This window comes from Jaculus jaculus, chromosome 2, assembly GCF_020740685.1.
Source record: "Jaculus jaculus isolate mJacJac1 chromosome 2, mJacJac1.mat.Y.cur, whole genome shotgun sequence".
Classification (NCBI taxonomy): Eukaryota; Metazoa; Chordata; class Mammalia; order Rodentia; family Dipodidae; genus Jaculus; species Jaculus jaculus.
In genome coordinates, this window is record NC_059103.1 from 136,556,412 (window position 1) to 136,581,220 (window position 24,809).

The 24,809-nt window shown below is 44.3% G+C and overlaps 2 protein-coding genes across 3 annotated transcripts in view; both read left to right on the plus strand.

Moving 5' to 3' along the window:
- Nucleotides 1–17,048: 17,048 nt before the first annotated feature.
- Rrs1 (ribosome biogenesis regulator 1 homolog) lies at nt 17,049–19,150 on the plus strand. Its single transcript, XM_045142555.1, has one exon. It carries the CDS (start codon nt 17,194–17,196, stop codon nt 18,295–18,297), a length of 1,104 nt encoding a protein of 367 aa, XP_044998490.1. The 5' UTR covers nt 17,049–17,193; the 3' UTR covers nt 18,298–19,150.
- A 499-nt stretch (nt 19,151–19,649) lies between these two features.
- Adhfe1 (alcohol dehydrogenase iron containing 1) overlaps nt 19,650–24,809 on the plus strand; it is a 40,532-nt gene continuing 35,372 nt past the window's right edge. Inside the window, exons 1-2 of one of the 2 annotated variants that reach the window (XM_004653311.2) lie at nt 19,650–19,728; nt 23,221–23,258. In XM_004653311.2, coding sequence (XP_004653368.2) covers nt 19,670–19,728; nt 23,221–23,258 — 97 coding nt within the window. In that variant the 5' untranslated portion in view covers nt 19,650–19,669. Of the gene's footprint in view, nt 19,729–22,523; nt 22,542–23,220; nt 23,259–24,809 lie in introns of those variants that run through there. The other variant, XM_045142554.1, reaches the window with a different exon arrangement.

The following is a 24,809-nucleotide window of genomic DNA, read 5'->3' on the forward strand; positions in this document are numbered from 1 at the left end:
CTGTGGATCATGAAGTCACATCATCTTGGGAGATAAACCAGTGGTCAAGGTTTACTGCTCCCAGAATCAACTTGCTATGTCAGTTCCCTCTGACTCATTATTGTAGAAGGATGGGTTGTAAATGATCAATGTCTTATTCTTTCTCCAGTTGTACTTGTTGGTGTATTGTTTCCAACAGTGAAACCATAACATATTGGTGTGAATTATTTACTTTACAGAGAACCTATGGTACTGATGAAGCATTTAGATACCTGCTCAATTAAGAACATGGTGCTTGGGGCTAAAGAGATGGCTCAGTGGTTAAGGTGCTTGCCTACAAAGCCTAATGACCCAGGTTCTATTCCCCAGGACCCACATACAGTTAGATGCACATGTATTTGGAGATCATCTGCAGTGTTGTGAGGCCCTATCTCTCTCTGCAAATAAAATAAGAAAGATTTTTTTTTAATCAGTAGCCTTTCCATACAGTAAAGATAAACATATGGAGAAAAAGGCCAGTGAGGCTATTCTGTTTTCAACAGCCACAAAAAATTAAATATCTTGTAATTTCACTAGCCAAGAAAACATGAAAACACTGAAAGAGGGCTGGAGAGATGGGTTAGTGGTTAAGCACTTGCCTGTGAAGCCTAAGGACCCTGGTTTGAGGCTCGATTCCCCAGGACCCACGTTAGCCAGATGCATAAGGGGGTGCACGTGTCTGGAGTTTGTTTGCAGTGGATGGATTCCCTGGTGTGCCCATTCTCTCTCTCTAACTGCCTCTTTCTATCTCTGTCTGTCACTCTCAAATAAACAAATAAAAATAAACAAAACTAAAAAAAAGAACACTGAAGAAGGAAATCAAGGAGGATATGAAAAGATGGCTCATGGGTTGGAAGAATCAACAACATAAAACTGGCCATTCTACCAAAAGCAATTTACATATTCAATTTAATACCTATAAAGAGAAAGCTGCTTCACAAAAATAGGAAAAAAAAAAAAAGCATCAAAACTCATATGGAACTGCAGAGGGCCTTGGATCTCCAAAACTATTCTCAACAAAAGAAACATTTCAGGAAGTATCACCATCCCTGACTGCTGCACTCAGGTTTGCATTGCTGGTAGAAATCACCCAACTAAGAGCAGCTTGTGGGGGAAAAAGAGGTTTATTTTGGCTTACAGACCACCAATACAAGAACCACTTTTCTAATGTGTGTGTGTGTGTACACAGACAACCCTCTATATCCATGGCCTCCATCCATATCTATAGATTGAGCCACAACTATAGATAGAAAACATTTGAAAAATCATTGTACCTATAGTGAATGTTGCAGTCCAGTTCGCATTGCTAGTAAAAATCACCCAACCAAGAGCAGCTTCTGGGAAAAAGGGATTTATTTTGGCTTACAGGCTCGAGGGGAAGCTCCACAATGGCAGGGGAAAACGATGGCATAACCAGAGGGTGGACATCACCCCCTTGCCAACATAAGGTGGATCATAGCAAAAGGAGAGTGTGCCAAACACTGGCCTAGGGAAACTGGCTATAACACCCATAAGACCGCCCCCAACAATACACTCCTTCCAGGAGGCATTAATTGCCAAATATCCATCAGCTGGGAACCTAGCATTCAGGACACCTAAGTTTGTGGGGGACACCTGAATCAAACCACCACATTCCACCCCTGGCCCCCATAAACTGATATCCACACATGATGTAAAATACAATGCATTCAGTCTGACTTTAAAAGTCCCCATAGTTTTTATTAATCCCAATGATGTTCAAACATCCCCATAGTCCAAGATCTTTTAACTGAGCCATAATACCAAAAAATAACCTCAAAAAACCCATAATGGCACAGAATAAATATTCACACTGAAAGATGGCATTGGCATAGCAAAGAAACATTGAACAAATACAAGATTTAAAACAACCAGGGCAAACATCAAACTCTGTAGCTTCAAGTCTAGCAACTCTAGCCAGTGACACATCTTCAAGTCCGATAATTCTAACCAGCAACAAGTCTCTGGCATTCCAATTCCGCCCCTCCAGCTAGTCCTGGGAAACTTCATCGGGGCCGGCAGCCATCTCATGGTCCCAGCATCTCCACTGGGTCTCCACTGCAAGCCACGGTTCATCCTCATGGCCCCATGGGGTCTCTATGCAGGCAACCAACAAACCTGCTTCACACTGCCCATGGCTATTTCCAAAGCACAAGACCGTTTTGCAAACTCAATGACCCTCTTTCCAGCATTTCTTATACTCCACTATACCAGGTAGGGTGCCAATTTGTTAATCCAGGAGGGAATAAAGCAGACTTTGAAGAACAGGACACTCCTTGAGGACTCAGGCCCCTTCAAAAGAGTCCACATTCTTCTTGTTGCCCCAGCACAGGTCAGCTAGCCCAGTCTCAAAGGGTGTAATCTCTCAGTTGCAGTTGAATGGGCAACAATTCACACAAAGGTTTTTCTTTCTGTGCCATATCACTCAGCTCACACCAGTTCATTTCTATGTGAAGCAACCCTGCACAACTTCTCAGGACATGGGCACAACAGCAAGCTTCTCACACAAACTGCTAGCCCAGTCCAGGCAAAGCTCTTTCTCACCCTCATAAGCCAAATCTCACAGTCCATAGTTCTTACTGCATTCAGGTCTTTCAACTCTGACCAGAATAGTCCATCAAGCTGTATTTACAGCACTGTAAGACATCTCTTAGGCCAAGGTTTGAAATCCTCCCACATTCCTCTTGAAAATCAGTTCCCAAAGGCCAAAGCCACACAGTGTCTAGCGGCAATCCCACTCCTCAGTACCACTTTCTGTTGCGGTCCAGTTCATATTGCTGGTAGAAATCACCCAACCAAGAGCAGCTTCTGGTAAAAAGAGATTTATTTTGGCTTACAGGCTTGAGGGGAAGCTCCACAATGGCAGGGGAAAACGATGGCATAAGCACAGGGTGGACATCACCCCCTTGCCAACATAAGGTGGATCATAGCAACAGGAGAGTGTGCCAAAACACCGGCATGGGGAAACTGGCTATAAAGCCCATAAGTCCACCCCCAACAATACACTCCTTCCAGGAGGGAACTTAGCATTCAGAACACCTAAGTTTATGGGGGACACCTGAGTCAAACCACCACAGTGAATATTTATGGAATAGAGTTTAAAGTAATAGGGAGAATATATGTATGTTATATGCAAGTAAAGGACTAATATCCAAGCATTTGGGTATTTAAGGATTTGTGGGTCCTGAGACCAAGCACTTGCAAAGATTAAGGTCAATTGTACATACACACACACACACACACAGACACACACACACACATGCATGCACGCACGCACACACACTTCCCTCATAGCTCTTTCGATTTACTGCCTCCAAGTCTCTAGCATGGGCTGAAGGATCCACATTTAGGCAAGCCCTGCAGAGTACTTTGGTCATGCAAATGCTTGAAAACAATCAAGCTCTCTGTGTCAGAGTTCCCAAGTGTTAGAGAAAAAGTTCAAGAGAGCTTTAGAACTTATTACATCAGATTGCTGGCCCAGCCCACCGAGTTTCTCATTTTGGAGGAGTGTTGAAGTCAGGTTCACATTGGTGGTAGAAATCACCCAACCAAGAGCTGCTTGTGGGAAAAAGAGGTTTATTCTGGCTTACAGACTTGAGGGGAAGCTCCACGATGGCAGGGGAAAATGATAGCATGAGAAGAGGGTGGACATCACCCCCTGGCCCACATAAGGTGGACAACAGGAACAGGAGAGTGTGCCAAACACTGGCATGGGGAAACTGGCTATAACACCCATAAGCCCACCCCAACTATACACTGCCTCCAGGAGATATTAATTCCCAAAGCTCCATCAGCTAGGAACCCAGCATTCAGAACACCTAAATTCATGGGGGACACCTGAATCAAACTACCATATTCTGCCCCTGGCCCCTTGTGGTGGTTTGATTCATCTGTCCCCCATAAACTAAGGTGTTCTGAATGCTAGTCACCCCAGCTGATGGCAATTGGAAATTAAAGCCTCCTGGAGGTAGTGTGTTATTCAGGACAGGCTTATGGGTGTTATAGCCAATTTCCCCTTGCCAGTGTTTGGTATACTCTCCTATTGCTATGGTCCACCTTATGTTGGCCAGGGGGTGATGTCCACCCTCTGCTCATGCCATCATTTTCCCCTGCCATCATGAATCTTCCCCCGTGAGCCTGTAAGCCAAAATAAACCTCTTTTTCCCCACAAGCTGCTCTTAGTTAGGTGATTTCTACCAGCAATGTGAACCTGACTGCAACAATAAAGCGGTACCGAGGAGTGGGATTGCTGCTAGACACCTAACTGTGTGGCTTGGCCTTTTGGAGCTGATTTTCAAGAGGAATGTGGAAGGATTTGAAACCTTGGTCTAAGAGACACCTTGCAGTGCTGTAAGTACAGCTTGATGGACTATTCTGGTCAGAGTTGAAAGACCTAAATGCAGTAAGAACTATGGACTGTGAGATTTGGCTTATGAGGGTGAGAAAGAGCTTTGCTTGGACTGAGCTAGCAGTTTGTGTGAAAAGCTTGCTGTTATACCCATGTCCTGAGAAGTTGTGCAGGGTTGCTTTGCATAGAAATGAACTTGTGTGAGCAGAGGGTTATGGCACAGAAAAAATGAAATCTTTGGGCCTAAATTGCTGTCCATTCACCTGCAAATTGTTTGAGAGATTACAACCTTTGAGGCTGAGCCAGCTGACCTGCGCTGGGACAACAGGAAGAATGTGGACTCTTTTGAAGGGGCCTGAATGCTCAAGGAGTGTCCTGTTCTTCAAAGTCTGCTTTATTCCCCCCTGGATTAACAAATTGGCACCCTACCTGGTATCGTGGAGTATAAGAAATGCTGGAAAGAGGGTTATTGAGTTTGAGACACAGTCTTGTGTTTTGGAAACAGCCATGGGCAGTGTGAAGCAGGTTTTCTGGTTGCCTGCGTAGAGACCGAATGGAGCCATGAGGATGAATCATGGATTGCAGTGGAGAACCAGTGGAGATGCCAGGACCACAAGATGGCTGCTAAGGAAAGTTGCCAGCCCCAATGAAGTTTTCCAGGACTGTGAGTGGCCTAGCTGAAAGGGTGGATTTGGAATTCCAGAGACTTGTTACTGGTTAGGATTAGTGGACTTGGAGATTTGTCACTGGCTAGAGTTGTTAGACTTGGAGCTACAGAGTTTGATGTTTGCCCTGGTTGTTTTAAATCTTATATTGGCTGAATGTTTCTTTGCTATGCCCAATGCCATCTTTTGCAGTGTGAATATTTATTCTGTGCCATTATGGGGTTTTGGAGGACTTTTTGGTATTATGGCTCAATTAAAAGATCATGGACTATGGGGATGTTTGAATATCATTGGGATTGATAAAAACTATGGGGACTTTTAAAGTTGGAGTGAATGCATTGTATTTTACATCATGTATCAATATCAGTTTATGGGGTCCAGGGGCGGAATGTGGTGGTTTGATTCAGGTGTCCCCCATAAACTTAGGTGTTCTGAATGCTCTATCAGCTAGTTCCCAGATGACAGAGATTTGGGAATTAATGCTTCCTGGAGGGAGTGTATTGCTGGGGGCAGTCTTATGGGTGTTATAGCCAGTTTCCCCATGCCAGTGTTTAGCACACTCTCCTGTTCCTGTTGTCCACCTTATGTTGGCCAGGGGGTGAGGTCCACCCTCTGCTCATGTCATCATTTCCCCCTGCCATCGTGGAGCTTCCCCTCAATCCTGTAAGCCAAAATAAACCTCTTTTTCCCACCAGCTGCTCTTGGTTGGGTGATTTCTACCAGCAATGTGAACCTGACTGCAACACAAGTGTTGCTCCTAATGCTAGCCTGACATCCACATCAGGAAAATAGCAACGAACACTGTGGTGAAACAAAGTACATCATAACAGAACTACAGAGGCTACAAAGAAGTCAACACCAACTGATAACACACCTGCCAGGGCTCAGGGACTGTTAAGAAAGAGGGACAGGTAGAAACAACCTGTGGCACAATTCCTCCCAGAGACAAAGGCCCTAATTACCACACTGTGAATACCAATGACCCTATTGAGGAGAGCCCACAGGGAAATGAGGACTGATGGAGGAAACATACAACAACCTATGTTTAAAAAAAATTAACTAGGGGGTGGAAAGATGGCTTAGTGGTTAAGATCTTGCCTGTGAAGTGTAAGGACCCTGGTTAGAGGGTCGATTAACCATGACCTACATAAGCCAGATGCACAAGGGAGGTCCTAACATGGCATGCCCATTCTTTCTCTTTCTGTCTCTCCTGCTTTCTCTCTGTGTCTGTTGCTCTCAAATAAATGAAAATAAACAAAAAATTCATTAATTTAAAAAAGAAAGAAAGAAAAGCAGGCTGAAGAGATGTCTTAGCAGTTAAGGCACTTGCCTGAGAAGCCAAAGGACCCATGTTCAATTCCCAAGGACTCACATAAGCCAGATGCACAAGGCAGGGCATGCATCTTGAATTCATCCACAATGGTTGGAGGACGTGGTGCACCCATTCTCTCTCTTTCTCTCTCTCTCTCTCCCTCAAATAAATAAATAAAAATAAAATGCTTGGGGCTGGAGAGATGACTTGATGGTTAAGGTACTTGCCTGTGAAGCCTAAGGATCCAAGTTTGATTCTCCAGGTCCCACGTAAGCCAGATGCAAAAGGTGACACATGCATCTGGAGTTCGTTTGTAGTGGCTAGAGGCCCTGGCGCAACCATTCTCTCTTCTCTCTCCCTCTCTCTCTCTCTCATAAATAAAAAATAAACATTTTTTAAAATAAAATAAAAAGAAAAGAAGAGAAGCGAAAAGAAAAGAAAAGAAAAGAAAAGAAAAGAAAAGAAAAGAAAAGAAAAGAAAAGAAAAGAAAAGAAATAGACCTCCCATATGACCCGCTTCTGGACATATATCCTAAGGACTCCACACTATACCACAGATACTTGCACATCCATGCTTATTATGGCTCTAATCACAATAGGTAAGAATTTAATCAGCCTAGATGCCCATCAGCTGATGAATGAATAATGGAAATGTAGTACATATACAAATGGAATTCTATTCAGCAGTATGGAAAAATGAATTTTTTAGGAAAATGGATGGATCTGGAAAAAAATCATATTAAGTGAAATGACTCAAACTCAGAAAGACCAAAACTACGTTTTCTCTGACATGAGAGTCTTACCTTGTAATATCTATAACTATGAATATATGAGGTCAATGTGGATAAACCTATAGGTTAGAACCATAACCAAAAGTGAGTGTAAAGAGATGATCTGGGGCAGGAGGGATGGCTTAGCGGCTAAGGTATTTGCCTGCCTGCAAAGCCAAAGGACCTTGGTTTGATTTCCCAGGACCCACGTTAGCCAGATGCACAAGGGGGCGCACCTGTCTGGAGTTCATCTGCAGTAGCTGGGGCGCTTGCATGCCCATTCTCTCTCTCCTCTCTGTCTCTCTGTCTCTGTCTCTGTCTCGCTTGCTCGCTCTCGCTCTCTCTCGCGCTCGCTCACTCTCTCTCTCTCTCTCTGTCTCTCTCCAGTAATTTTTTTTAAAAAAGAAGTGATCTGGAAGGGAGGGAGAGGGAAGAACAAAAGAATACATGTGACATAAAAGCAGTCGGAGAAAAGATACAGAGGAAAGGGGAATTGAGAGGGGAGAGGAAAAAGTGATGGAAAGGGGACAGGAATTAATAAGGACTTATACTAATGGCCTCACTTAACACAATTACCCCTACTAAATCCTCTATACAAATAATCACATTCTGATGTTCTAGGGGTTAAAATGTCAACATATGAATGGGAAGGAAGGGGGACATAATTCAGCCTATATTAGTCAGCAGCAGTACAAGGACTTGAACCTAAGGCTGTGACACTGAGCATAAACTCATAACCACTCTGTGCTCTAAAGTAGACTGTTTCCTGGTGAGTTTGTTTTCTGATTTCCCTACCAGACCACAAATTCCTTGAGGGTAAGGGAACAGCTTATTCACTCCATAGGCCTTTACTAAGTATTAATCAACAAATACTTCTGGCAGTATTCTATAATATTCTATGCACTACAACTACTACAGCAAGCAAGACAAAGTCCTCGTTTTCAAATTTTATTTTGAAAAAATGAGAGGGAGCAAAGAACAAAATAAATAAAGACAATTAAACAAGTTAATATGGGGGGGTAACTTCTTGGAACAGCGAGCTAATTTTAAATTAGAGTACCCTGAACCAGAGATCTTGAATGATAGTAGACTGACTGAATTTTAAAAACAAGCAAAGAAGCCGCTCACAAAAAAAAAAAATAAGGAAATAAATAAAAAAGGAGGAATGTTTACATGACCAGCAAGGGGGTGAGGCTTGTAAAATAAAGCACATTGGTCCATAACTAACCAATAACCACAAAAGGAAGCATTTTCTAAGAAAATAATATTGGGGCACCTAAAGAAGAGAAGACTTTTTTGTTTATTTTTATTTATTTGAGAGCAACAGACAGCGAAAGAGGCAGAGAAAGGGGGAGGGAGAAAATGGGCATGCTAGGGCCTCCAGCCACTGCAAACGAACTCCAGACACGTGTGCCCCCTTGTGCATCTGGCTAATGTGGGTCCTGAGAAAAGGAGCCTTGAACCAGGGTCCCTAGGCTTCACAGGGAAGCGCTTAACCACTAAGCCATCTCTCCAGCCCAAAGATAAGATTTTTATGTACATGCATATGACACAAATGCATGTGTATAATGCATTGTGTGACATGACTACATGTGCATGGGTGTAAGTGTGTGTGCAGGGACATGTGTGTGGAGGACAGAGGTCAATAACAGGTATCTTCCTCAATCACTGACCATGTTTTGTTTAAGAGAGGGTCTCTCACTGAACCTGGAGCTCATGAATTCAGGTACACTAGCTAGCCATCAAGCCCCAGGCATCCCTATATTAACCTCCTTAGCCCTGGAGTTATGGGCACATGCCATGATGCCCAACCTTAACATGGATTCTGAGGATCCGAACTCAGATCTTCATGTTTGATGAGTACTTTACTGACTAAGCCATCCCACCACCCTCCCTCTCTCCTCCCCCCCAAAATATAGGATTTTAATGGAAGAAAAACAGAGGTGAGAGGTAAAAGCCACCTAGAAAAAAAAACAAAACTTTCTTTTCCTGATGAACATCATATCTAAATTGTTTCCACTGAAATCCCATGGAAGGGAACCCTGGACCCACTATACATCAACGTTCCCAGTCGAAAAGTCACATATTTTAAATAGTAAGAGGAGGAAACTAAATTCTGGGAACTGCCAGGGTCATTATTTAGACATTCCAGATGGACAGCCCTGCTGGGCCCTGAGAGAAAGCACATGAGCTCCAAGCTGCTGCATCTCCTGCCTCTCAAGTCTTTGGGGGGGCGGGGTGAGGCTGCCATGTGCTCTCAGATGCTCACAGGATACAATGACACCTACTTACCACTAAGAGGTTCTTTTCCTTGCCAGTTTCCTTCAGCAAGTAAGAATTCCTACAAAAGGTATAGCCTACAGAATTTTAAAACTAGACAGTCATAATTTTAGTTTCTCTACCCATTATTTTTCACTTTTGTCCGTGTACTCTATAAAATAATGGGTTAATTAAACTTTAGAAACAATCCATGGTTAACAAGAACCAAGAATTAATATTTATTAGGCATAATCATAACTCTTCTACATTCTTAATATTGCTTGAGTGGGAAAATTTAGAAGAAAAACTTGACTGGCTAGGATCATGTATGTATACATGGTCTCTGATTACAAAGACAAATTAAAGGCTGGCAACAAGGATGCTTTCCTTAATGGAAAGCTACTGAGGACTCAGGAGCCTGGTCTTAACTAAATCTCCTCTTTAAAAAATGCTAATATTCTAACCTGAAAAATACAAAAAGTTTTTTGTTTGTTATTTTTTTTAAAGAAAACAGTGTCTCAGTGTATAGTCAAGACTGGCCTTGAGCTCACACCTTAGCACTCTACCACTGATCTACGCTCTCAGCCCCGGACTTATAATCTTGCTACCTCAGCCTCCTGAGTGCAAGGATTACAGGCAGGCACCACCATGCCTAGTTAGGAATTCTTATGTGTTGCAATTTTTCTTTTCTAAATTAAAATGTCAGTAAAGGACAAGGGAGCTGGCAAAGTGGTAAAGCACTTGCCACACAAGCATGAGTATCTGCGTGCAGAGCCTCAAAGCCCTGTTAATGCTGGCCATGGCAGCACATGACTGTCACCCTAGCACTCAGCAGGCAAAGCAAGACTAGCCTAGTCAGCAATCTCGGGGCTGGAGTGACAGACCCTGCCTCAGTAACGAAACTGCAAAACTATCACAGAAGACACCTGACATCAGCCCCTGGCCTCCACATACACATGCAAACATATGCACTCACATGCATACGAATATACTACATGTACCTGCATGCACACATAATGCATACACATTAAAATATGTAAACATGAAAAGGACTGGGGAGATAGATGGTTTGGTGGGTAAAACTATGTGCTGTGAAAGCCTGAAAACAGGAGAATTGACGTGTCAATTCTCTCCTGCCTTCTCCTTCCTCCTTTCTCTCTCTGTCTCTCTCTGTGTGTCTCTCATTAAAAAAATGGGGTGCTGGAGAGATGGCTTAGCAGTTGAGGCATTTGCCTGTAAAACCAAAGGATCCCCATTTAATTCTCCAGGACCCACGTAAGCCAGATGCAGAAGGGGGCACATGCATCTGGAGTTCGTTTGCAGTGGCTGGAGACCTTGGTGTGCCCATTCTCTCTCTCCCTCTCTCTCTCAAATAAATAAATAAATAATATATTTTTTAAACTTAAAAGAAGGCCAGTCTGTTGGGTTTGCCTCAGAAAACAAAAGGCTGGATATAGTAGTGAGTATCTGTAACTCCAGCCCTCATATGGCAAGATAATAAAGAAGTAAATAAAAACAATTGTTTAATGAGAGGATTTAAATTTCCTGTTGTAGGATACTTTGAATACAAATATACCTAAAATTCTGGAAATGTAGCTTTCCTTTAGGCATGAACTTCCCATCTATGAATTGAATTCTTCCTAGAAGTCAAATATAAGGGCCAAAAAAATAATATCCTCTTGGGATATGATGACAGCGGTTCATGAATAAAAAGCATCAGCCCATGGTGCTTCCTTATCTTATAGGAGGTGATAAAGCAAGTACAAAAATTTTCATTGACCAATATTTGAAAAATAAAGACAAGTCTTATACAGACATCAAAACAACTTGAGTCAGTTCCTAAAGACTAAGTAATTTTTGCTGTGTTAAAATCCAGGGGCTAGGGAGATGGTTTAGCACGTGACACAAGTGTGAGGGTCTGAGACAACCTGAGTTCAACTTTCCAGGGCCCATATAGACAAGTGGGCCTAGTCCTATAACCCTAATCCTGTGGGGAGCAGAGACTCGAGAATGGCTGGGGCTCACAAAAACCACAACTCAGGTTCAAAGAGGTTCTGAAGGAAATACATGGATGAGTAATACAGGAAGGACAGCTGACATTGTCTCTGTCCCTGTGTGCACATGCACACATCTGCACATTCATGTGCATACACCACACCTACACACACATACACACACACACACACACACACACACACACACACACACACACAGTTCCTTGTAGCCAATGTGCTGTTTGGTAGCTTCTTTATTTGCTTCTATGCTAACTACATAAAATCTTATTGCTAGATTTTCTTTGTTTCATTTTAAAATAATAGATTTTAGTATAGGCTTCTGATTAAAGTAAGATCACTGAAGCAAATTTTGTCTATGATTAAGAAATTTTCAAAAGTAAAATTTCATTGAAGTACTTCCAAAATAAAATTATAAATCAGTAAAAAATGTGCCATGTGGAAATAATATGAGTGTTTTAAGGGCCCTTTTCTGATAGTTTATCAAATTAACTGGCATACTAAATGTTCTAGACAAAAAAATATTCAAAGAAAAAGCAACTATGTTCACTACAGGATTGACAATGGCTGAATCTTCCTTAAGATTTCCACCATCAACAAGACAGGCAACTGAGCAATATGTAGAAAGTAAACCTAAGTTAATATGTATTAAATAATGAATTAATTGCTTTAAAAGTAATTATATGTTGGGCTGGAAAGATGGCTTACCAGTTAAGGTGCTTGACTGCAAAGCCTAAGGACCCATGTTCTACTCTCCAGGTCCCTCATAAGCCAGACGCACAAGGTAACACAAGAGTGTAAGGTCACACATGTACAAGATGTCCTACAAATCTGGAGTTTAATTGCAGTGACTAGAAGCCCTGGTGCACCAATTTTCTCTCTCTCATTAAAAAAAAATACAAAGAAAAAGTAGCCATATGTTGAAGGGGAAAAGTATTACTTTCATGTCTTTAACCTTCTTATTCCTGGTTGAGATAGAGGGAGAGACAAAAATGAAAAATCCTCTCCCTATAGGTTCATTCATGAGAAATGTCAACAGAGTTGACCAAAAAAAAAAAAAAAATCTCATTGCTGCTTTTTCCGCCCTGCTTCTTACTTTTGCCTTTCTTGAGGAACATCGGGAGAGAGAGCTTTCAAACATATGAAACAGGAGAGTAGGATTAGAAGGAAATTATAAGGAAGACTTTTGTGACATGGACTTTAAAGGCAGATCATGAACAAGTAAGACCAAGAACAATCAATAGTCGGTTAGAAGAGTGTGCATTAGCCAGATACAAGGAGGATACTTCTTCATGAATGCCCTGAAGAATTTGGAGGCAGAAGCCTGTTAAGATAACCTACAATGTTCCCAGGATATCAAAGACCTGACAGAAGATAGCAGTCAACCTGAGTGATTTAAGAAAGATAAATAGCAAGTACATTTACAAAGCCCAAAGACATGGGCACAGCTTAAAGAACCTAAAGAAGAATAGACTCACTACAATGGCCTGCAGGTACCAAGGAAACCACCAGAGTTAAAGATGGTTACCAGATTCCAATTATCCTTTGGATGGCCACAAAAGCCTATTGAGGACCTGGAGAGAGGGCTCAGTGGATAAAGCCTTTGCCATTCAAGTGTAGTAACTGAGTCTGGATCTCCAGAACCCACATAAAAATCCCAGTGCTATAGTAGACATCTTTAATCCCGGCATTCCCATGGCAAGAAAGAAAGCTGAGACAGGAGAATCTGTCTAAAGCTTACAGGCAGTTAGCCCAGCAAACAGAGCAATGAACATGAGACCCTGTCTCCAACATGAGAGGTAAGGATCAAGACCCTACAAGTCATCTTTCTGACCTCCACACACGTGCGGTGGCATACTCATGCCTGTATTCACAGACACACACACACAAACACAACTCTGATGGCCTTCTGATGACAATCAATAGAGGGTTGGGATATACCCTCCATGACTTCACTCCCTTCACATATTTTGTTCTTCTGTCATTGTGTCTTGCTGGTCCCAACCAGTTGGCAACCATGACCAACTAGCAGAAGGAAAGAAGGCTGTGGGGAGGCTTATGGAAGAGACCCAGGCTAGAAGAATAGTGATAAGATCACTGTAGTAGGGATGGAAAGGGAACAAAATAACAGAGACAAATCTAACAAGACTTTTGAATTGATTGGATTTAGAAAAACAAGAAATGTCAAAAACAGAATTCATCATTTTAAGATCAAGTTACTAGGACAGAATGATGATAACATCAACTGAAACTGCTTTTACTCACCATTGTATTCCTGTTGGCATGGTTCCTCAGGTATCAAAGGCAATCTACCAGCATGTATTTAGGGGGAAGGGAAAGGTGAGGGGATGCATGATGGAAGAAGCAGGAAATCTTAGGGAAGATTATGTGTTGTACAGTTTTCAGTGTATTGAGTTGAAAGTACAGTGGAAAAGTCCAGCAGGTAGTTGGCAATTTGGAACCTAATGCTCTGAAAAGGAACAAAGATGTACCTCTAAGGGCCTGGTAGGTGGCTCATGCCTGTAAACTCAACACTTGAGGGGAAGAAGCAGGAAGACCGGAAATTCAAAGCATCCTCTTTCCTGGCTGCCTCATGAGTTCAAGGCCAGCTTTGGCTACATGAGATCCTGCCCAAAAAAGAAAAAAATAATTTTAAACAGGGGCTGGAGAGATGGCTTAGCAGTTAAGCACTTGCCTGTGAAGCCTAAGGACCCAGATTTGAGGCTCAATTCCCCAGGACCTATGTAGGCCAGATGCACAAGGTGGTACATGCATCTGGAGTTTGTTTGAAGTGGCTGGAAGCCTTGGCATGCCCATTCCTCCCCTCTCTCTTTTCTGTTCTCAAATAAATAAATAAAATAAGCAAAAAATTGTTTTTAAAAATTAAAACAACTATAGTCCAGATCCAGACAAAACAACATTTCATCCTGTGAGACAGAACCAATGATCTCTACTCTTTTTTTCCTAGTTCAGAGCATTGACAAAGGAGGTAAATCATACATGGTTGTATCTCCTATTGAAAGCTCAACTCAAATGCTGGAGACATGGCTTAGTGATTAAGGCGCTTGCCTATAAAGCCCAAGGACCCAGGTTTGACTCTCCAGGACCCACATAAGCCAGCTGCACAAGGTCACACATGCGCATAAGGTGGCACATACATCTGGAGTTCCACTGCAGTGGCTAGAGGCCCTAGCACATCAATTCTCTCTCACACTCTTACTCTCTCTCATAAAAATAAAAGTCTCGGACTGGAGAGATGGCTTAGCAGTTAAGTGCTTGCCTGTGAAACCTGAGGACCCTGGTTGGAGGCTCAATTCCCTAGAACCCACGTCAGCCAGATGCACAAGGGGGCATATGCGTCTGGAGTTCGTTTGCAGTGGCTGGCATGCCCAGTCTCTCTCTCTCCATCTATCTATCTATCTGCCTCTGTCTCTCTCTGTCGCTCTCAAACAAATAAATTCAAATAAACAAAAAAATTTTAATAAATAAATAGAAAGTCTCAATCAGAGTGGGCTGCAATAGTAGCTCAGGAATAGAATGCAGGCTTATCATACACAAGAGCCTAGTTTTATCTCCAGCACTGAGTTTTCTTTGCCCATCTCTCCAATGTTCCACAAGGTGTCATTTATCTTTGTATGTAGTATCAGGCATATAATAGCCATTCATTTAAATGCTTGCTGAGGAATGAATGAACGAATGAAAAGCAAAACCAAGCCCAAAGTAATAGAATCAATACCACCCTCCAAGGCAATTCCAAAGGTTTTAAGGTTTAAGGCAAGTTAGCTCATAGGGTCATAGCCTTGGTCCCATAGAGCTACTGAGGTTAAAAGCTTCCTGAGTGTTAAAATCTCAGGATACAAAATAATAACATAAACACATGCAGCAAATCCCACAACTTAAATAAGAGGGGGAAAGTAGAGTCCAGAACAATGCTGAACATTAACTGAGCATTTTCTAACTGCTGTTAGATTTTTTGCTCTTGGTTGATTATTCAGCATAATCTCTTTACCAGGCCCAACTCCTGGGCAAAGAAAACAAACCTCGCAAACCTCAATCAGCAATGCCTTTCCAAATGTGACATGTACATACTTTGTATATACTCATCCCCTAGAGATCATATGAAAATGAAGGTTCTCATAAATTACATCTGGGTTGCATTTCTAACAAGCTGCTGAATATCAAGACATTTGGGGGCCGGAGAGATGGGTTAGCACTTAAGGCACTTGCTTGAGAAGCCTAAGGACCCAGGTTCTGTTCTCCAGTACCCATATAAGCCAGATGCACAAGGTGGCACATGAATGTGGAGTTTGTTTGCCATGGCTAGAGGCCCTGAAGTATCCATTGTCTATATGCCTCTCTCTCTCTCCCTGAAATAAAGTTAATAAAAAAATTCATTTAAAAATGATTTTTGGATGACATTGCAAAGAATATATATTCTAACATTAGTCATTATACTTACTACACCCACATTTCCAAGTTGTACAACCTTACATAAGTCAATTCACTTGCTAGCCCTGCTCTTTTAATCAGTGGAAATAACATAGTTAACAACAAAAATAGCTACTTATTGAGTTTTTCCTATGTGTCAGGAACTAATGTTTCATATTTATCACTTGATGAATAGGGAGAGAGTAGATAAAATAACAGTAAATGGTAAACTGAGACAAAATGACCCACCATGAATATAAAAATAAATAAAAATTAAGCCAGTAGTGGTGGTGAAGGCCTTTACACCCAGCACTCGGGAGGCAGAGGTTGGAGGATCACTGTGAGTTCGAGGCCACCCTGAGACTACATAGTGAATTCTAGGTCAGCCTGGGTCAGAGTGAGACCCTACCTCGAAAAACCAAAACTAAAAATAAATAAAACTTGCTAGTTCACTGAGCTACTTCACTACTTTTACTGATTCTCTCTTAAGGGACATCAACACATTTATCTTTATAACAGCCCTGGAAAGTACTACATTATTAGAAAGTAGTCCATTAGAATTTTCATCTGACAGGATTTTTCAAAGGCCTAAACAAGTTAGACACTCCAGCATTGGATCTTGGGCCCTGTAACTGTAGAGTTTTTCTTCCATACATTTAGGTGCATGAGTGGGATGCGTCTCTGGTGGAATAGTAAGAAGAGCTGATTACCAAAATACTTTCACAGTGGATTTAGTTACACACTGAATTTTTAAAATATATATATATATATATATATATATATATATATATATATATTATTTGAGAGAGAGAGGGAGGGAGGGAGAGAGAGAATGGGCACACCGGGGCCTCTTGAACTACAGACGCATGTGCCACCTTGTGCATCTGGCTTACGTAGGTCTTTAGGCTTCACAGGCAAGAGCCTTAACCGCTAAATCATCTTCTCCAGCTCAACCACCCAAATTTTAACCACACCCTCTAACCCACACCACCATCAGCCTGGGGGGTTTGACTTGCCCGCGCCCGCCGCGACCGCCCCTTGCTCCCGCGGCATCCTGGGAAACGTAGTCCCAAGCAGGCCCTGAACCTCGGAGCGCCTCGCGTTAGCTCCGCCTACATCCGGGTGCGAGCCCGCGGTCCCTGCCTCGAAGCCCATCAGCTCTCCAATGCCGCCCTCTGCCGGCCCATTCTTCGGTGACCCGGATCGTGAGTCGGTTCGGGTGCCCCGGAAGTGAACTTTCTCTTCCGGATCGAGGGCTCCGCGCGTCCACACGTGGTTGCGGTTTCTTTGGGCGCCGCAGTGACCGAGGTAACTTCGAGCGCTCCCCGAAAAGCTAGGGTGCCGAGCGGGTGGGGCTGGAGCCATGGAGGCCCCGAACGTGGAGGAGCTGCTGGTGCAGGCGGAGCGGGACGAGGCTCAGAAGCTGCAGCGCATCACGGTGCACAAGGAGCTGGAGCTGGAGTTCGACCTGGGCAACCTGCTGGCTTCGGACCGGAACCCCCCGACCACCGTGCGGCACGCGGGAGCCACGCCGGAGGCCGAGCTGCGCGCCCTGGCGCGGGACAACACGCAGCTGCTCATCAACGAGCTGTGGCAGCTGCCCACGGAGCGCGTGGAGGAGGCGGTGGTGGCGCGCCTGCCTGAGCCCAGCACCCGCCTGCCCCGAGAGAAGCCGCTGCCCCGGCCGCGGCCCCTGACCCGCTGGCAGCAGTTCGCGCGCCTGAAGGGCATCCGTCCCAAGAAGAAGACCAACCTGGTGTGGGACGAGGCGAGCGGCCAGTGGCGGCGTCGCTGGGGCTACAAGCGCGCCCGGGACGACACCAAGGAATGGCTGATCGAGGTGCCAGGTGGCGCGGACCCCATGGAAGACCAGTTTGCCAAGCGCATTCAGGCCAAGAAGGAACGCGTGGCCAAGAACGAGCTGAACCGGCTGCGGAACCTGGCCCGCGCGCACAAGATGCAGGTGCCCAGCGCCGCCGGCCTGCACCCCACCGGGCACCAGAGTAAGGAGGAGCTGGGCCGCGCCATGCAGGTGGCCAAGGTCTCCACCGCCTCGGTGGGCCGCTTCCAGGAGCGCCTCCCCAAGGAGAAGGCGCCTCGGGGCTCCGGCAAGAAGAGGAAGTTTCAGCCTCTCTTCGGGGACTTTGCAGCCGAGAAAAAGAGCCAGTTGGAGCTACTTCGAGTCATGAACAGCAAGAAGCCTCAGCTGGACGTGACAAGGGCCACCAATAAACAGATGAGGGAGGAGGACCAGGAGGCCGCCGCCCAGAGGAAGAAAATGAGCCAGAAGGGCAAGAGAAAAGGAGGCCGACCAGGTCCTGGGGGCAAGAGGAAAGGTGGCGGTCCGCCCAGTCAGGGGGGGAAGAGAAAGGGAGGCTTGGGCGGCAAGATGCAGTCCAGACCGCCTGGCGTGGGTGGCAAAAGGAGAGGAGGAGTACAGCCCCATGGAGGGAAGAGGCGGAAGTAATAGTTCCACCCTCGGACCTGTTCTCTGGAGCAAGAACTGTGCTGAGTGTTGATTTCGGAGTCCTAAGTTGGGGGAGCTGAAAAGGAAATGGCATTGAGGTGGAAGGGGCAAGTTTGCCCTCCTCTCCAGCGAGTGAGGACTACAACGAAGTAATGTTTTCCCCACAATCGAGACTGGCTGGAGAGTAAGAGTGTCTTTTAGGACTTGAGAATTACAGGTGTAATTTGGTTAGAACCAGAGTGACTTCATGGCCATTCTTTTTTATTTTTACTTTTGGATATTGGTTGAATTATATTTTCGAGACTTCTGATAGATTGATTGATTTATACATTTTTGCATTATTTTTATAACAAACTTGTATATTTGTCGAGGCGGAGAGAAGGAGAAATCGCATCTATCCAAGTGGTTTGGAAATACTGGAAAGGTTATTTAATATAAGTATGCTGGCATCTGGTGTTGCATTTTACTTTTTTACTGTTGGAAGAAGTTGTACACGCAGCAGTGACCTGGGTAGCAGTGTTGATTATTTTTGTACACTTTTCTAGTTTCAACACCATTTAAAGTACTTTAAATGACTTATGACAGTAAATGGTAATGAACTTGTCAATTCAGAAAATCCTTAAGTCTTTCTGTGTTTATAATCCGTGGGTTTGGTTTGTTTTTGTTTTTGTTCTTTGAGACACGTTCTCACTCTGGCCTGTAATTCACTGTGTAGCCTAGGCTGACTTTGAACTTGAGATTACAGGTGTGGGTTACCACCCCCAGAAGAGGTGAAATGTGTATAGCTGTCCAGGGTCCCCTTTCTCACCATCAGTATCTGATTAATCTTAATAAACATCTTTGTATAAATAAATATTTTCCGAAAATTACTCACAGTAAATCCAGTATCTGGAGGAATTTTTCACTACTACAAAGCGGTAAGTAGCTATCATCTGTTTGGATCTGACAGGTGATTTTCAGTTGGTGTGCAATATTTTTCAGTGCCTCTTTTGTAAGGCTACTTTTAAAAATTGCTATGCAAAGAAAGATGCGGGTTTTTTTTTTAATATAAAAGAACATCGAACTTTTTGCAAGGCTTTTGTTTACTGTTAAAAGTATAAATGCGCCATCTGAAGATAATTCCAGAAGACAAACTAGCATTTAAATAATTAAGAGTAGAAAATAAGGATGTCCCGTTGTTGGAGGGTAAGGCTTGGCAATTGGACCTACTTCCGACTTCCTTTGAGGAAATGGGCTGAGCCACTGTGGACTGGTGACCTTACTGGCCAGATGTGGGCGGGGATAGCCTGCAGGGCTGGAGCTGGGAGACAGCCCTGATTGGCTAGCAGTGGAGGCGGTGCCCGAGGGGAAGCCCGGGGGACTCCGAACAGCCATGGCCACAGCCTCGCGGGCCCGGGTCGCACACTTGCTGAGGCACCTGCAGAGCGCAGCGTGAGTACGGGGCCCACCCATGCAGTTTTCGCTGATTACTTGCAGACCTTAGAGAAGCAGACACCACAGTGCACTACAGCCAGGAGCATTACCAGAATGTGCCATGCATGCAGGGTGACAACTTTTACTCTGCTCATCTACCATTAAGGAAACTGAAGGTCCAGAGAAGACAGGGCCTGGCCCCACCGCGTGGCAGTATAGAACTTGGCACAGTGGTCAACACGAAATGTCCAAACAGCACATATTTAATAGGCATACATACATTACACGCTGGAGTGAGTTACCCTCCCAGTTCAGAAACAGCTGAGTGGCTACTCAGCTTTATAGAAGAGAACTGAAGTACTCGATGTTAGACAGGTCTGACTCCCCCTGCTTCCCAAGGCCAGGTACGTGAAAAGTACATGCGCATGAACCAGCCTGGGAGACAGAAATTACCAGACAGAAATGGTTGGGAAAGGAGAGGGGCTGGAAAGGAATTCAGAGGAAAGAGCCCTAGCGGAAGGGCAGTTAAGTTTGCCTACCTTCCTAGGTGGAGGTGAGGATGAAGACGGTGAGTTAACATTTAACCTTAACACTGGACACATGTGGCAGGTCCTGTCCAGCACACACGTTACATGTCCTGTTAGTAGCAGTGGGTAATCCTCAGGAGAACTGCGAAGATATGAAAACAGTGTGTCCAGTGCTGTATAGCAAAGCAGATGGCACAGCCAGACTTTGATCCCAAATGTTTTAACCTCAGTGCTTGTTCTCAGGCCTGTGGTAAGAATGTAAACTGTACTTTGTGAATAACAGAAAGCTACCGAAGCAGTGTTTCTTATCTTGAAGCACTAATGTCTTGAGAAGCCCTAGGATTTTAAAAAATATCTGCAGCCGAATGAATTTGGAAAACTACTTATTGATGTCTTGGAGGGACATGAAAAAAAAAAACAAAAAACAACCTGTGTTTAAATTCTGTGTTCTATTTTTGTGTCACTATACAATGGTTTTTATCATACAACACTATTCATACCCTTTGGGACCAGTATCACACAGAGCATGTTTTTAGAACAGTTGCAAGGGAAGGGAATGCACCATGCGTAGAATTATGTCTGCTCACTCTGGGTGTGGGAAGGAAAGACTAGAGGTGTACAGTGAGTTTTGACAGTTTTTTTTTTCTTTTGGTTTTTTGAGGTAGGGTCTCACTTAGCCCAGGCTGACCTGGAATTCACTATTTAGTTTTAGGGTGGCCTCGAACTCACAGTGACCCTCCTAGCTCTGCCTCCCAAGTGCTGGGATTAATGGCGTGCCACACTACGCCAGGCAAGTTTTGACAGTTTTAATCAGGAGAGAGGCACAGCAATACTATGGGTCGCAAAGAAGGATGTCTACATGAGGCCCCAGAAAAGACTACGCTGTGACACAACAAAAAAGACCCCCATCTAGTGGAAAGGGGAAGGGAAATGTGTTCGTGGGGAGAGGAAGAGGTAGACAGTAGATGGGAGAAATGGAGAGATTGTGGCCCACTGAAAGCAAAGACTAACTTAAGTTTTCAGAAGCTAATACTGAGAATCCAGAAATGGAGCAAGATGAAGAGGCAGCTGGGCCAGACAGGCTGGTACATATCTGAACTTTGTCGTGGAAGCAGCTTTATTCAAGGGACTGCAAGCATTGGAAAGATGCCTCTAAGTGTACTTGGGAAATAAGATGGCAAAGGTGCAGCCTAAGGACCCAGTTAGGAAACCAGTAACACTCTGAACAAGAAGTGACAATGGAATCAGAGCTGCAAAGACCCTTAGAGAAATGGACAGATTCATGGGGATAAAGGTCTGGGCCTTGGTATGTGGCAAATAATAAAGGGTTGGGAAGAAGGGTCAGGATGGCCTAGGAAAGAAGCCAACACTGAGGAATGGGCAGAATGAAAAAGCAGGAGAAAGGACAGTGAGAGAAAACCCGGGTCAGCTAGTCTGGGAAGCCAAAGAACTACCCACCCGTGACAGTGCTGTGCCCTCAGCGTGAACTGTCCGCACATGAGGATCCATCTGAAAGCGGAGACTTGCAAAATCAGCCCGATTTCAGGGGCAAAGGAAGTACAGAAACAGCCGACAAAAGGAGGGGAGAATCAGAGGGTGGGCAGCACCCCAAGAATTCCTGGAGTGTCATACCCCTAAGTATGGTGAGAAGGATGGAATGCGGAGGAAACAAAGAAATACAATTCACATAGTTGTCCTCCGAAGGAAGCAACGGGACAGACAGTAACCAAATAAGGCACAGAAACGAAGTAGTTTGAAAGAAATGAAAGGGGGCAGGAGGCGGCAGTCTACGTTCCCAGGATCCTCTGCAAGGCTCTGAGTTTGTATGCTTTTCTTCCCTTGCTTCTCTTGTCTTGTCCCCAGTGGTATAGGGCAGGACACGTTCTACAAAGCAAAGCCCACCTGGGCCTGGCCTGCTCTCTTGTCTGGAACGGGAGTTAAGTGACCAGTAGGTGGCAGTCTTGACCTAAGTGTGTTTTGACTTCCCTCCTCAGGAGTTCTGGGCTACCCTGAGGACCACTGAGAGTCACCCTTCTCCTTTCTTCACAGTTCCTCCCTTCACCCCCTCCCCATCAGAAGTCTTCATTCCAGATTTGAATTTTGGCGGGTCAGGGAGAGGAGGAGTCCACACACTTCAAGGATCTCCTGACACACTGTTATGCCAGGTCTTGTGGGCCATAGGGGGAAAAGTGAAACCAGAAGGACTGGCTGTCCCAGAGAGGCAACCACATCATAGGAGGGAGGGGACCTTCCAGAAAGGAGGAGGTGGCAAATCCGTAGAGAAGCTGAGTGAAATGAAAAGAGGTGATGAGTCCCAGGGAGCAGGGTGTGCTGGTTGTGAGGACCTCCCAGGGATGTGACTAGGCAGAGACTCTGAGGCCAGCCAAGGATGCCGTGGGGATGTGAGGCGGTGAGCAGTGAGGCCTTTGGGTCTGGGGCTTCTGGAGATGCAGGTGCAAGGCTTGTTTGAAGAAAAACTAAACAGCCTGAAGATGTGGGGAAATGACAAGGAAAATCCCCGGGCAGAGGTGGGTGGTGGGGTTAGTGAGAAGAGGCACAGCTGTACAGTCAACCTTTAGACAAAGCTTTAGCTCAAAGCTCCTAACCTCGCCTTATGCGACCCGGGAATTTCATCTTAAACCTGCGTGTCCCTCCACCCCCCGCCAAGAACTTCTTATAGCTGCCTGAGGCATTTAAGAGGTATAAATGACTTTGTGGGAGGAAAAAAATCCTATAATTCTGGAACTGAGTCAAGTTTTTGCCCTTGTGATCCGAAAGGCTTTTTTTTTTTAAAACTTGGGTTGTGTTGTGTCCTTGTGTTTTGTTTGTTTGTTTTGTTTCTGTTTGGTTGCACAAGGTCTGAATAGGTACCAGTTTAGTCTCTCAGGACTAGAATGCACTGAGAGTTACTTTAACGTGTCTCTCTCTCGTTTTTTTTTTTATTCCAGTATCCATTTACATTTTCCTTTTTTCTTTTCCCTAGATGCCAGTGCCCAACTCATTCTCATACTTATTCCCAAGGTAATGCACTTTTGAGTTTTTACACTGGTCACAATTTTGGTTACAGAATTTTAGTTGTAGAAAGTGTAATAATGCACTTAAGAAAAGGGGAAAGGGGCTGGAGGGATGGCTTAGCTGTTAAGCGCTTGCCTGTGAAGCCTAAAGACCCCGGTTCGAGGCTCGATTCCCCAGGACCCACGTTAGCCAGATGCACAAGGGGGCGCATGCGTCTGGAGTTCGTTTGCAGTGGCTGGAGGCCCTGGTGTGCCCATTCCCTCTCTGTCTCTCTGTCTCTGTCTCTGTCTCTCTCTCTCTCTCTTTCTCTGCCTCTTTATCCCTCTGTCTGTCGGTCTCAAATAAATCAATAAAAATAAAATTTAAAAAAAGAAAAGAAAAGGGTAAAGCAAGAAGACCAAGGCCTGTGATAGGCTGGTTGGTGAGAACAACCTCCCTCTCACTGTGACTTGGTGGTAGCACCAACTGTGCGGGGTGAGTTGAGTGTATGCTACCGACTACTAGGCTCAAATATGTATTTAATGCTATGTGTAATTCTTCTGTTTTAAATTGGATATTGTCAAAGCTAAAAATGCACCAGTGGGCTTACCAAACAACTAATTGAGAGGAAGAAATCTTTTGGATTGAAAGAATCTCAAAGAGCTAAAGGCTAAAATAAAATAAATAAGGTGGTTCTTACATGGAAAGACTTGCACACAACTATTTTTAAGATAATCTATTTGTTATATAATTAAAGTGAATGGCAAACGTTTTCAGTTCCCAACATCTTAATCCTTAGCAGAATCCATTGTCCCCAGAGCAGCAGGATGCCCACTGCAGCTTCAGCATGTCCTCCGAGTGTCACATGAATTATTGACACAAACCTGATTGTGCCTCTTGGAAGAAGAGGTCAGTTATAAACAAAGAGCTGGGGGATGGGAAGGAGAGGCCTGACCATGCAGAGAGCCCACCTAGAGGCCGGTGGAAGGGAGAAGAGAGAGACTAAAGGACCAGGGCCTTTGTCCTGCTCGAGGGGCTTACCCACCCTTCAGGACAAGCCCAGGGCCTACAGTCACTAAGCACCTCCCAGTTGGCAGAGGGATGCCCAGCCTTTACGGCCCTCAAGCACAAAGGCAGAATTTCATTTTCAGTTGGTTTGATTCAATACTTGGTTAGTTGAAACAACAACAACAAATTCAACAATTTTCTAAAGGAGGGAATAAAATTCACAACTCAGAAAAATAACCTCACAGTTTTCTAATTTAATTGTTTTACCTAAATCCAACTCTAGATTCTGGAAGACTTTTTTTAAAAAAATATTTATTTATTTGAGAGAGAGAGAGGTGGGGAAGAAAGAGAGGAAGGGAGAATGGGCATGCCAGGGCCTCCAGCCATTATAAACTCCAGATGTGTGTGTCATTTTGTGCATCTGCCTTTACTTGGACTGGAGAATGGAACCCCAGTCGGGCTTTGCAGGCCTTAGCTGCTAAGCCATCTCTCCAGACTTCTGGAAGACATTTTCAAAAACGTATTTTTTAACATGACTTCTTTCTTTCTTCCTTTTTCAAGGTATTGTTT